The sequence below is a fragment of the Macrobrachium nipponense genome, chromosome 21, assembly GCF_015104395.2.
Source record: "Macrobrachium nipponense isolate FS-2020 chromosome 21, ASM1510439v2, whole genome shotgun sequence".
In the NCBI taxonomy this organism is placed as follows: Eukaryota; Metazoa; Arthropoda; class Malacostraca; order Decapoda; family Palaemonidae; genus Macrobrachium; species Macrobrachium nipponense.
The window spans coordinates 16106215-16121675 of record NC_087212.1 but is presented as its reverse complement, the minus strand read 5'-3'; the positions used below and the strand labels follow the sequence as shown (position 1 = coordinate 16121675).

The window sequence follows — 15461 nt, the reverse complement described above, 5'->3', positions numbered from 1 at the left end:
GTCATTTGTGTTTGCCACTGTTCATCTCTGTCTTTATTCAATTTTTTGTGTAATTTCCATTAGTCTTTGAAATCGGAGACATACAGACAAAAAAATATAAATGTTTACTACAAAATGCAACAAACTCTATATCAATATGACTTATAGTTGCCGAGTAACGAGTCGGCAACTTTAAAGTAAATTTTCTCGTTTTTAAAAAATGGCACTTGTGCTCTTCTGGTTCTAAGTGCTTCAATTCACTATTTTTTGATATCGCAATGTTAGGCATATAACATATAAATAGGCTATTTACGAAATGACTGGTGACTGAGTGATATAAGTACTATGGTTTTTGCTAAAAATGGTAATACTACAGAAGAGCTTCACTTGGATATCATATATACCAATAGGACTTTTTGACAGAAAAATACAATAAATGGTGTACATTTTGCAACCCCAATATGATAGGCAATTTGATAATTTTAGTGAGATCATTTTAGAAATTTACCATCTTTAGTTTATACACGTACTTTGTTTTCATCCTGTAGGGCTGGGGGTGAACTTTGCTCCAGAATTACCTTAAGAAATTCCAAAAATTTCACAGGCCTAAACCAAACCTAAACCAACCTATGACAATGTGTCTTCCCTTGTCCAAGGTGGCCTTTGCATCCCATTTCTATAAAGATTCTTAATATCTCTGGCCATTTCTGAGACAGTTTATAATCCCTATTTACCATGCATTCACCCGAGACAGTTTATAATCCCTATTTACCATCCATTCACCTAAGTAAAGAACTAACCTAGCCAAGGAATGAAAGTGACGGGACGTGGTAAAACTAAGATGACTACCATGGCTGGTTCCTGCCAGTTGGCGACTATAATATTGACTACCTTTGTTTATGCTTTTGTTTCTTTTTATGCATCTTGTTCGTGTTTATGATATTTTCAGCCTTTTTTTATGTTTTTACATTCATCCCCACAGGTCACTACTAAACACGGCACCCACTTGGCATGTGAACTGGCAAGCTAGTTACCAACACCAAACTAAAGGGGTGTGATAGCAGTCTTCAGTTTTGATGGGGGGGACATACTAGATGAATGCAGAGTACCTAGCATAGGGGGTTGACTTTCTTGGGGGTCCAGAGGAGGGCGAAGCCCTACCAGCCAGTACAGGGCAAGGTAAATCTAAATAATATAACTCTGCGTCAGGTATTTCTTTAGAAATTAGAGTTTCCTATAGTATTCGGGTTGCTTATTAAGAATTTACCCTTATTTTTTGGCGGTCAACTTGTTATTTCTACAGAAGCAGTCCGCACGGACTGCAAGGAACATAACCACGGATACGACATCCACTAGGGATTGGGAGCCGTCCAATGTATTTCGCCGTGTTTAGTAGTGGTCCCTGGGGGGGTTAATTAAAGTCGTCCAAATAAATATTACTTAAAATTCTTGTTCAGTAGGTAAAACAGCATAGAAAAACCGCAACTGCCATAGTCTAGGCCACCGCGGACAAGTACCCTAGATCTACCGTCGACTGTAGTTAGTAACCCCCAGGAGCCAGTACTAAATACGGCGAAATACATTGGATGCCCCAATCCTTAGTGGATGTCGTATTCGCAGTTACGTTTCTTGCAGTACGTGCGGAGTTATTCTTTAGAATTACCTAGGACACAGCGTTCAAGGTTTGGTTAGGTAGAAGTAAGTCTCTTTGGGTTATATATTCCCCTTGAAATGAATACAAGGTCTATAATAGCCCTGACTCCCTATTCTGCACTTGTTCCTGGCTACCGGTAATAGGCTAACGTCAAACATGCTTTTTCGGCAGACGGTCAGGAAAGGTACCCCAGGCTGCCGGTAAGTTAACCCGAATCATTCACCTACCTAACCCTTCCAAATAACTTATAGAAAACTTACAACAGGCCAAATGCCAGTTTTGCTGTATATATATCTGCAACTCGTGGATAATAAGAATTTTCTGTGCGAAGTACGATAAAATAGGCATCGTAGGCTTTCCATACTTGACCTGTCAAATATTCCACGCAATGCCTAACGAAAACAAATAATTTTGTAGTGTATCACACAATGTCTATGTTCGTTTACTTTCATTTGTGAAACAAAGGAAACTATGTATATCTATGATCATAATTATGTTTTCAATTTTGTGGTTCCACATGAATAAAAAAATAAAAAAAAATAAGAAACAGCTGCAACATAGTCAACTGACGGCCTGGTTTTGGTTATCTTCTGTACTTGAAATTATAAGTCAGCACAACGGTATTTTGTACTAAAAATGAAGTGTACTTCTAAATTTTCCATTGTCCATTTTCCTGAACGACAAAGAAACGCTTTATTGAATAATTCTTTAAATAACTCAACGACAAAAAACTTGAACTATGACTAATTTATTTATTCTACCGAATGAAATACTGCCGGATGGTTGATGTTCCTATCGTACAGAAGTGTCAGATTTGTAGCCCGCTTTCCTTTGATAAGAAAGAGTAATGACTGATTTAATGCAATTGTAATGTTAATTCATAAACATATACAACAAACAGTATTTAAATAGAACATTTTAACGAGAGGTATTTGGTTATGGATGAAAATTTACGCGCAAAAGCCAATTTCCCACTGGTTATCATCAATATAAAACAGTTTAATGAGGCAAACTGGGTCAAAATTCATATCAATCTTTGGACTCGTCCTAAATATATGTTCCTTGAAATATATATATAAAAAAACTTGGAAAAAAAGGTATAGGGAAATTGATGAGTTACTATACGAAACCAGCCCGGGAATACAGATTCTGTTACTGACAGTGAGGCTAGGTAGATGGCGGGGTTGTTCCCCTCCCCACCCCACCCCCCAAAGGCAAAAATCCTTTTTATAATGTGCTTAAAACTCCCTTTAGTACACGTTTGCGGACATTAAAAATCCATCTTCTCAACTGGAGAATTAGATATGGATAAAAAAATGTCTTTGAAAGACAGTCTTGCAATAACCACCGGCTGGACCAAGTTACACGAAACTCGAGATCAGTGAGACCTCCTAACAACAGATCAGCAGATCAATAGAATGGGGATTACAGGAATTTCATTATTGCTAAGGAGCCAGCACGTAACACTAAAAATTTCAAGAATTTTATGAGACGCAAAATAAGACAATGTCACTGGATCAGTTCATATGGTTGATCACAAGACAATAATAATATGTATTACTCAAAATCCAGAAGTTTGCTACTTGTATCTTGTGTAATGAAAACAAGGTGTGATCCGACCTCCAGCTTACTCGGAGTGTGTGCTGAAACCTACAGTCATTTAGAGCATTGTTTCACCGATGAAAATTAAAATGAATACGCTATAGTTTTTTAGAAATATTTATGTGCTGTTTAACATGCTCATTTTATTTTTTTATTTTTTACATTTTCATTCTAATAGATAAATCATAAATATCCTATCCAAAAATTCGTTACCTTAACGTGAAACACCTTTTTCAGAATTTTTTAGGCTTTCTTACCACCTCAACAAGAACAACAATAACAACAACAAAGTAGTTTGTAGGCTTACTCCTCGAGTGAGCGATAACAGTTTTATTGTATTTATTCGTTTTCTTGTTTCTAAGACTTTCGTCATTTTTGAATCGGGAATGAAAACGAGTTGTACTTTGACAAAAGAAATCTTTAAAAGTTTGAGGGAATTTTTGGAAAGATTTACTTATACTATGCTAAGTAATGATAAAATGTTAAACATATGCATTAACATTTGTATGGCTAAACCACTGATGCTGGTTTTCGTTGTCAATGCTTCTGTAAAGAATATTGTTTCTCTTAAGGAGTCTGCATTTGTGACTATATGGATAGTTCTCCATCTGTAGACCAAATCTAAAGTTGTTTTGCGAAATCACCAAGTTCCATCCTAGCAGTAATGACGGGAACAACTCTCCAAAGCATGTGCAACCTTGCAACCGAGTCGACCAACACATCTGGTGGAGCTATGTGGTCGCCATACGACTTCAGTTTCAGTCGTAGCACAGGGGAGAGAGACTGTCATGTAACCGTTGGCTAAACCGTAAAGGAAACCGATTTCGCGTCATGTACGACCGGTTTCCACTTGTGTGTGTATTTTCAGTTTTCGCGCTCTGTTTAAGGGAAAGAAACGTCGACTGTTTTACGTCGTTTTTTACGAAGTTCTACAGACACAACTTTTTCAGATTTATCAATTAAAAACTCATACTTCAAGCTTTTCACTAGCAATGTCAGTAAGTCTCACTTGCCAATAATTCTGCCATTGCTCTTGGGGTCTGTAAGCTCACAGATGGCTAGGTTAGTAATGTGGTGAAATTAACATAAAACACCTTTTAAAAGAAAAAGAATAAAATAAAGCACTACTGAAAATTCAATTTCCTATGAATCTAGAACAAACAGAAATGGGTTACAGCAAAACCCGAGGAGTCAACTGAATGAATGAATGATTGAACTCGTATCGTCCTCTGGGTGGGCTCTGAAGACTCTCTTGGCAAGAGGAGAATACCTTTATCAAAAGAGCAGCACGACATCATCCGCCTAGTCTCCGGCTCCCACATTCACTTTAAAGGTAATCATTAACCCTCGGATTGCAAAACTCATTGTCTTTCTTTGTTCCTACTACTAAGTTAAACGCGAAATTGATACAGTACAGTTTTATTAAAAAAGAAACTAAGCCGGACATAACAACCCACGTCTGGTTTAGCTTCTGTAAATGGAAATTACTGTTTGTTTATATATATATATATATATATATATATATATATATATATATATATATATATAGTATATATATATATATATATTATATATATATATATATGGAAAAAGAAAGGGATTATTGTTAGAGTACCCAAGGGAAATTTGAGAGACTGTGGGAATTGGCGAGGGATCACATTGTCACCAGTAGGTATGAAAGTTTTTTCCAAGGTAATATTGAATAGAATAGAACCTGTAATAGATAAAATACTTCGAAAAGAGCAAGCAGGTTTCAGAAAGGGTAGAGGATAAGACGATCAGATTTTTATTCTACGACATATAGCTCAACAGTGTAACGAACTAAAATCACCTCTTGTTTTATGCTTTGTGGATTCTGAGAAAGCATTTGACAGTATTTCACGTAGTATGTTAAGAAAGATTCTGAGGCACTATGGGATACCAAAAAAGATTGTAAACATCATAATGGATATGCATAGTGGAACTTGTTGTAGGATAATGGTAGATGTTAGTCTTGCAGATGCATTTGCAGTTAAGACTTGACTACTACAAGGTGTAATACTGTCCCCTCTACTGTTTCCTATGGTGATTGATTATGTTATGACCAAGGTAATGCAAGGTATGAATAATGGCATTCAATGGAAAGAGGACCAGAGATTATGTGATCTTGAATACGCAGATGGTATAGTTCTAACTGCCTCTACAATGGCTGAAATGCAGGAAATGATTGATAGGTTACTACTGGAGGGGAGAAAGGTTGGATTGGTGATCAACCAGACAAAGACTGAGGTCATGCAGATTCAGAATAGCGATCAGACGAACTGCTTTATTGGAGGAGTAATATTACCCAACTCAGACACTTTCAAATATTTGGGAAACATTATTACCAGCCATGGATCACTAGGTACAGAATTCAAGGAGAGAATAGGAAGGGCAGAACAAGCAATGGGCATGCTAAAAACAGTTTGGAGGTCAAATCAAATATCAGTTCACAGCAAAATCAAAATATACATTTCACTTGTACGATCAATATTAACTTATGGGCACCAGTCGTGGTACAGCACTGTGACAACTGATGTAAAATTTCTTGCCTTTGAGAATAAAGCACTAAGAAGGATTTTGGGAATCAAATGGCAGCAGCATATAACAGAATGCGGCAATTCGCAAGGTGGCAGGGGTGCCCAATGTGAACGATATAGTTAGATTATCAAGATGGAGATGGATGGGGCATATTTTAGGAAGAGAAGATGAGTTAGTCCAGGATGTACCTGAATGGAAGCCGCTGGGCAGGAGAGGACGTGGTAGACCAAGAGAAACGTGGCTGATGACAATGCGGAGGGAGGTTGGATCTCAGAATTAGGTTGAGCTAAGGGAGATGGCACCGGTAAGAGACATAATGCGTGAATTCATTGAGGCCCTATGCATCCGTGGGTGCCAGAGGATTAAGATAAGATAATATAATATATATATATATATATAATATATATATATATATATATAGTATATATATATATTTAACAGGTGGAGGTTTCTCTAACCCAACTATCAATGAAGGCAGGGGAAGCTTCCATTCATAAGATTTTAACAATTAATGAATCATTGTTTATTTAAAAACTGGTCCCCTCACTGAACACACATGCCACGTCTACACCTCTTTACCTCTCGTGAACTGTTTACGTCTTTTTGTTAGTCCTTCCTCTGTCCTAACACTCAATGGTTGTCCTTATTGGTATTTTTACCTTACATTGCCTATCTTAATATTGTAGCTTAATTTTATTGTACTAATTAGATATTGTTACTCTTGTACCTTGAAAATGAGGCCTGCTGGTCGGCTTCAAAGCGTTGCCACTTAATAAATATGAGTTCCTTGACCTGTTGGTGTGCTTCCCCTGCCTTCAATATATATATATATATATATATATATATATATATATATATATATATATATATATATATATATATATATATGAGAGAGAGAGAGAGAGAGCGAGAGATAGATAAAAGGCGCCATATATATATATATATATATATATATATATATATATATATATATATATATATATATATATATATGTGTGTGTGTGTGTGTGTGTGTGTGTGTGTTTGTGTGTGTGCTCGCGCGCGCTGACAACAGCATCACATTGCACCCAAGTTGCCCAATTCAATGAGCCACAGACTGGGGCATGGTTCTCCAGCTAAAGCTCAGCCAATTCCAGAACTGCAGACGTTAGTTAATGGGTTTCTCGTAACTACGGGACATCAAACGTGCATCTTTTATTCTGGGAAAACACAAAAAGGCAATGAATTCTCCTCACTAGAATTACAACTAATGGAGGATTCATCAGACCAGTTAACTCTGGGGTTCGCGACTGAGCGATTTTATGAGCAGAGTGCTCGTCGCAGTCGCCAGGGGTCATCGACAATATTATTCGTATTCACAAGCAATATGCAATGTGCGCCGATCCACCGCCATCTTGAATTCAAGATGGCGGTGGCCGATCACCTTTCGTCTTTGTAACAAGAAGTACAAATGGCTGCCCAGAAGGAGGCGGATGAAAATTGTTATACTTATATAACCTACTCCTTACTCTGAATGTTGTCGACTTAAGACGTAATAAGAGCTACGATTTCTTGGTAATAAGATCAATTTAGCCTTAACATGATTTTTAGAAAATAGTTGGCTGCTAAGGTTAAATTTCCCGTCGTGTGTAAGCGTGTGTATATATATATATATATATATATATATATATATATATATATATATATATATATATATATATATATATATATATATATAATACACCAAACCACACATTTACTTATATTTGTAAAGAGAGAGAGAGAGAGAGAGAGAGAGAGAGAGAGAGAGAGAGAGAGAGAGACCCACGAAAACTTGACTGTGAACATCGATGAACACATCTCTATGACCGAGATAATTAGCAGCAGCGCAGGAATCTAAGCGTTTCTGCTACAATTACTTTTTCGCGTCAGCTCAATAAAACCGTCTAATTACGCATTATCAGGTTCTATAATGACATAATTAGGGGCCCCTAAATTGCTCTCGCTTGGACGGCCAAAAAGGCGACGCCTTGTCGATTGATAGATGCGATGCTGGATGAATTTCAATAATAATAATGATGATAATCCTTTGAGTCGCGTTTGGCTTCAAAACTTTGTCACGTCGACTGAGTTTCAGTAGTGGTGATTTATTTATTTATTTATTTTTTTTAAAGCAAGGAACGTTCACCCATCGTTTTTATCCTGGCATGGAACAGACATAATTATTGTACAAAACTATCGTTTGATAGAATATACCATATATATATATATATATATATTATATATAATTTTATATTATATATATATATTATTATATATATATATGTATATATATTTATATATATTATATTATATATATATATGTATATGTATATGTATATATAGATATAGATAGATAAACATAGTACATACATACATCTTATATACATACATATGTAGTATATATATATATATATATATATATATATTATATATATATACCTATATGATATATTAAATTATATATACATTCTATATGTTTATTCTATATGTATATGTATGAGTGCGCAGGTGCGTGGTCCCTGGAATTTCCAGCTACTGGATCTAACAGAATTTATCAGAGTCCTTCTATTTCCTCTTCCAATTGACTAAAAATTATCTGAATTTGAAGTCTCTTCAAAGAGAAATGAGAAAATAATCGACAACAAGGCGAATTTTGTCATGCATCATTGCATCATTTGTGAACAGCCCTTTTCCGTGTAGCACTGATGTTATAAAAGCAGACTAACAACGCCATTACTTTTTGTATTTATATATATTATATATATATATATATTATATAACATATATATATATATATATATGTATATATAATATAATTAATATATAATTATATATATATATATATATATATATATAGTATATTATACCAATATACATATATATATCTATAATACTATTATAATATATATAATATATATACCTAATATATATATCTATATATATATACTAATATAAAGTATATAATATAATAATATTTTCGTATTTCGCTTTTTATTTCCATATTGTTTCGCTTGATAGTGTTTCCCAAGACATATCGGATAGAAGAAAAAGGACAAGGAAAAAATAGAGAGCAGGATTGCGGAGAAATACTTGCTTTTAACACCCACTGATAAACATACATATAATATATACAAATATATATATAGGTACACACACACATATATATATATATAATATATATATTATATATATATATATATATATAGAGAGAGAGAAGAGGAAGATGAGAAGGAGAAAAGGAAGAGGACGAGAGAGAGAGAGAGAGAGAGAGGAGAGAGGAGCGTAAACCTTCAAAGACTTGTTCTTGTAAGATGTGCTCTGAGCCTATAGTTGTGAGCCTGTTTCAGACTGAAAGGTACCGGTCCAAAAATGTGCAGCGGCTGATCTTCGACACATTTGGGAAAAAGACGCGGGAGGAGATAGATTTTGAGAAAAGAATACCCAATGTATTAACTAAAGCCCAGTTGTTGCTTGATATGATTGAGTGTGTGGTTGCTGTGGGACTGGCGAGTCAACGCCTGTATAACCCTGGCTTTTACGGCCTGCTGAAAAGCAAGAGCCCTTGTCAGCACAAGGCTGGCTTAATCTAACTGCTAACCCTGGCTCCATACTATGTTTTAGAAAAGCAAGAGCCCGTGCCAGCACAAGGCTGGCTTAATCTAACTGCTAACCCTGGCTCTATACTGTGTTTCAAAGTGAAAGTGGGGCAGTGCCCTTATGTATTGTTGGGGTCTGTCTTCTCGTGAACAGTGTTTGCATCTGTTCTGAAGGTAACTCTACTTTCCAGGAGGATGCAGAATGCATTAAGTGTCTAGATCAAGCTCGCGTTCCTGCTTAGCTTGAGGAAGGAGGAAGGGTCGTTCTTGTGCAAGTTTACACTGAGTACAAAGTGCATAAATTGGCAGTTTACAGCACTGAACATTTTACTGACAAGCGGAGAGTCTACGCCCTGGAAAGAAGCCAGAAGGTTAGCAAGAGTTTGTACCCAAAGATCCTAGTTTGGCTTAGGTTTGAGGATTCTGACTGGGCCACACTGGAAAGTCAAAGAAGTTAATGATAAAACAGAACAGCTAACCAATAATTGAAAATCGATTATAGTGAAAAATTCCGAAAGCTAGATTGGAGAATTGAGCATAACAAGAGACAAGAAAAAAAATGTTTCTGTATCTGAAGCATACTCCAAACAAAAGGGAAATCTTTTTCATGAAATGCCTGTGAATATGTGTGACAGGAAAAAAGTGTGGTTTAAAACAAGTTACCGAGTATTTGGAGGAAATGACTGACTACCTTGATCGAAATAAATAAACTAAGATAAGTCAAAAGATATAACTAAGAAACAAAAAGAACTTGCATAATATATATATACACACACACACATATATATATGTATAATTAGAAAAACAAACTTCCACATCATTCATTAAAACACACGAGGACGGGCGTTTCTAAAATAAAGTGTGAAATCTATGATGTGGAAAAAAATTAGCATGAAATGGTTTTGTTCCACGAGAGACTCCGCTGTCTGGCGGGTAGATTATATACTCCAATCCATTCAATAATTCATGTTCATTCAAATGAAAGACTCTGATAAAGGCGAAATGCCCCGTTTGTCTCAATTTGTGTCTGGTTTTGTTTCCACCAATCGATAAAAAAAATAAAAACACTATCCCCTCAGTAGGGGCACTGTTTGTTTTTGTTTGTTTGTATTGTGCTTTTACGTTGCATGGAACTATACTCTGTTTTTTTCCATCTGTCCATCCGCCTGTGGTGTTTTTGTATGGTAACACTGCGTCCCGGGCTTTAGATAGTTACATTCAGATTACATTCAACGATTATGATAATATCCTATTTCGAATATTAACGGTGTGATTCGCATACAGTAAATTATTAAAACACTTTTCAGTTGCAAATGTACACCCAGATATCCTTTTATTTACCTAAAATTTACACATAGCGTAACTATCTAAAGCCCGGGACGCAGTGTTACCATACAAAAACACCGCAGGCAGATGGACAGATAAAAAAAAAACAGAGTATAGTGGTTATTCAGCAACGGGACCAACGGCTTTACGTGACTTCCGAACCACGTCGTGAGTGAACCTCTATCATCAGAAATACACATCTCTCATTCCTCAATGGAATGGCCGAGAATCGAACCCGCGACCACCGAGGTGGAACGCAAACACCATATCAACCACGCCACTGAGGAGGAGGGTCACTGAGAGCTAGTTATTTCTACCTCGCTTCATGTGAGGATTTATCTCCATTTTTCTCTCTCTCTCGCTTTTATTTTCTATTTCGTTATCTTTTTTTTTCTATTTCGTTATCTTTTTTTTTTTTCTATATTTTAAAGATATGGGCATCACGCTCTGTGAAGGCTTTCTTAGTAATTTAGTGAGCCTTTACGCTATTTCCAAGTCCAGCTCATTTTCAATAATAATAATAATAATAATATAATAATATAATAATAATAATAATAATAATAATAATAATAATAATAATAATAATAATAATAATAATAACAATATTTTAAAATCATTCCAGCGTCCTGTTTAAAAAATAAACACTCATGGGTGGATTAGAATTATATATATATTATATATATATATATATATATATATATATATATATATATATATAACTATTATTATTCAAAGGCGATTTCCTTTTAGGTAAACGGCGTCTAGAGCAGCTACTACGTTTTCATCAGTAAAGATATTGTTTCTCCAATGTTTTTTCATGGCTAAGAACATTTATATAAATGAAATAACTGGGATAGTGAAATGAAATATATATATATATAATATATATATATATATATATATATATACATATGTATATATATATATATATATATATATATATATATATATAGTATATATATGTATGTATGTATGTATAAAGCAACAGAATTAGAACACAAGATTTATGTCATCAACATTCTCTCTCTCTCTCTTATGTCCATTTTAAGACTTTAATAATAAAAAAAGTATATTGTATGTTTCTCACTTTTTTCCCCCTCAGCGAAAAATAGACTTCTAAAAAGGACAGACCCTTTTAAAGGGACGGGCTGTCATTCAGATGTTCGCCGCCCAGGGCGACATCTTTTTTTTTTCTATTGCTTCAGGATTTTTTTTTTTTTGCTTAATCTCTCATGGATTTTTTTTTTTTATCTTTTTCTTTCGTTGTTCATTACATTTTCTATACTGTTTCTTGGAGACTGACTTTTTTTTCAAATTCATTTCCTTTTTTTGTTTAATTCGTTTCTGATATTTTTTCTTTTATCATTCTTATTCTATTTTATTCTTTAATTCTTTCTTATTTGAGATTTTCCTCCACTGTCTTCATTTCAATTGCTACCTGAATAGTACATCTACTTACTAATCTTTTGTTGTTATTGATTTATCTATATTTTCTAGCTGTAGTGGTTGAGAATTTCATTTTACTTAATCTTTTAAAAGACAATATTCAATATGCTTTCTAGTCTGCTTCCGGGAGATTCACTTGCTTTTTTTTTCATTGTTTATGGGGTAGTCCTTTTCACCGAGTTTCTTGGAGTTATATTAAATTCTTTCTATTAAGCAATTAAGTACCTTCGTTTTTACTATTGCTATCTTCATCGTCTTTGTGAATTGTCATTTGAAATTAACAGTTTTGGGAAGAATTCGTTATGTATTAGTAGCTACGCGGTGCATACATACATTTTACTATCGCTGATTCTCTGAAAGTTACAGAAGTATCAATGAAGCTGCGACAGAGACGATTGCAATGGTCTGGGCATGTAGCGAGAGGAGAGGAAGATTCTGTATGTAAAAGAACCATGAACATGGAAGTGCCCGGAACAAGGGGGAGAGGTAGACCAAAAAATGAGATGGAGAGACACAGTGAACAGGGACATGCGGGAGAGGAACGTGAGTGAGGAGTTAATGGTGCACGATCGCAGAAGATGGAGAAGACTAATAAACAGCGACCCCATATACGGATGGGAAAAGCTGAAGATAAAGAAGAAGAGCATTCTCTGAACGTGGAAATCTCTACGTTAATCCAAGTTTCTTGGACCATTTAACCTGACCCCTTTTGCAAAGCATGAGTTCAGTGGTCCTTCACCCACTGATCTGCTTAGTGGGACCCGAGGGAAAGATATTAGAATAACCTAGGAGTAGGCTACAGTATCTAAAAGATTGTTCGTTTTGATTTATTGTTTGAGGAAATGTCAATAAAAGCTCTTCGGATCTCCTTCCCGAGTCTAACTCTCTCTTCTGAATTCTCTTTCACATTCATTCGTTGTCATTAAAACTTTCGTCCTTCTTATCGCCTAAATCTCAGAAACGTCCTGAAAAGCGGAAATTGATCCGACTCTGGACGTCTTCGTTCAAGTCTACCGCCGATCCTTTATTTAGAGGAAGGAACCTATTCTGTAGACGACAGAAAGATTCCTAAACAGAGAACAGAATTCATCCGGTAGAGGGTAAAACCTATTTTCTTAAGGGAGACTACCTACCCTGTAGAGGATAGGTCAGGGGCTACATATCATTATCATTAATATTATCATTATTTCAGTAGATGAAACCTATTCAAATGGAACAAGCACACCAAAGGAGCCGCTGCTTTGAAATTCAAGCGCTTCCAAAGAATGTTGGTTTCGACCCCCTACCGCAGATCCCACACTGCAGTAGTAACCGATCTGGGTGGTATTCCACGACACTAACCACTATATCAGCGAACCAGTAGGAATTAGTCAGTTTGATAAAGTATACCAATTACTTTGTAAGGGAAAATACACAACTTATACGCATTTGTATTAAGTATGTGATTCCAGCTGAATACTGTTAGGCAAATAATCTTTTATTATCTAAAAAGGATTACCTTGGCTCCTGCTAGTTCACGTCCTCTTCGGTGAATAATCTTTCAAATAACAGTTGTTCATCCGAAGGTGAATAACTCGTTTATTTACGAAATTATAATCACGTAATCAGTGTAATACCAACAATGTCATCTTCTTACTTCTTGCTAATACTGTTGTCTAAATTTATGGGTGATTTTTTTGGCGGATACTGAAATTATAAAATCTCCTTAACCCTATTTTATCTGATAGTTTTTGTAAGTTAATAAAGACATATATTCTTATATGTGCGTGTGTTTATACCTTGCCTTTAGATAAGACGTGGCTCCTGAAACTGTTCGGGATGAGACTGCCAACCCACTTACCTGTTTCCAACCTTGCTGTGACCGCCTGTTTTCAACCTTGTTGTGACCCACACCAGTCGACTAACTAAAATAATGTGATTTTAACGGAGCGTGTTCATCCTCCCGTCCTCGGCAGCAGTATTCGAGTTTGGGTTCTCTACCGAGAAGCCCCGATCGCCAATCACATCGTCTCCATAAAGTATTAAGGGAGAAAAAAAAGTTTTAATTCTGGAGTCGCCCTAAAATCGCTCTTTCATTCATTGCGTTGTGGACGTGGAATGAATAATTGTCACGATTAGTAATTGTAATTGAAAGGGCGAATTACAAACAGAATTGAATTTAATAATGGCGTCAGAGTCGCTGTTCATTTCAATCGGATTCCCAGTTACACTGACGTTTTAATTATTCCATTTTTTGATGAAAATGGGGAAATGAATTGTCGTTGGTCATTGCTGCTGCCACTGGGGGAAATAAAACGGAGGATTTGTTCCCCTTCAGTGCCTGTCATTTCAGAGGTTTTTTTTTCTCTCTCTCTTTAATATTAGTTTATTTTATATTAAGGTGGCCTTGTGCCAGAAGGCTCTTCTGCTACCGCAGCAGCCTGTAACCATTTATTTTATTCATATATTTTCATTTAATACGAACATTACAACGGCTCCCACTATTAAACTTTCTTTATATAGTGTCACTTAATACGAACATTGCAACGACTCTCAGTATTGCCCATTGTTGATCGTCTAGCCCAAAGAGTTCATTCAATTTTAGTATAATTGATACATCGATGTGGAGACTCTCAGATTGCTGGAGCTCTCGTATGTCACTTCCATAGTATACCAACAAAGTTGTTAGAGATACCGGTTACCTGGGGGTAGGTGGGTGGGAGCAATTAGAGACTTTTATGAGTTATAGATTTACACACACACTCACACATATCGATATATGTGTACATAAAAGCGTTCGCTTGCCTGTGAGCGCTCGTAATTTGTAGTGTGGTATGAATTCATAATATATATATATATATATATATATATATATATATATATATATATATATATATGTATATATATACATATATATCTGGCTTTTGCATTACAAGTTTATCCATAAACAAAGCCAGCATTCACAAATGTTCACTACTTTTTTTTTCTTATACCATTCTTGAACTGGAAATGACGGTCAACATAGTACCCTAGTTGTTGTATGGTGCTTTTACGTTGCATGGAACCAGTGGTTATTCAGCAACAGGACCAACGGCTTTACGTGACTTCCGAACCACGTCGAGAGTGAACTTCTATCACCAGAATTACACACCTCTCACTCCTCAATGGAATGGCCGAGTATCGAACCCGCGACCACCGAGGTGGAACGCTAACACCATATCAACCACGCCGCTAACACAGAGTATCCTAGTTACATGGCCAATTCACCTCGAGGTGGAGAGCAGCGTCAAACTACTTCC

General features: G+C 35.7%; 1 protein-coding gene across 3 annotated transcripts in view; it reads right to left on the bottom strand.

Annotated features, from left to right (window-relative positions):
- The window catches only part of LOC135197810 (probable leucine--tRNA ligase, mitochondrial), a 65553-nt gene extending 63509 nt beyond the window's left edge, over positions 1-2044 (bottom strand). For all 3 annotated transcript variants that reach the window (XM_064224939.1, XM_064224937.1, XM_064224938.1), the window contains exon 1: positions 1894-2044. In XM_064224939.1, coding sequence (XP_064081009.1) covers positions 1894-1995 — 102 coding nt within the window. In that variant the 5' untranslated portion in view covers positions 1996-2044. The remainder of the gene's footprint in view (positions 1-1893) is intronic.
- Between the last annotated feature and the right edge of the window lie 13417 nt (positions 2045-15461).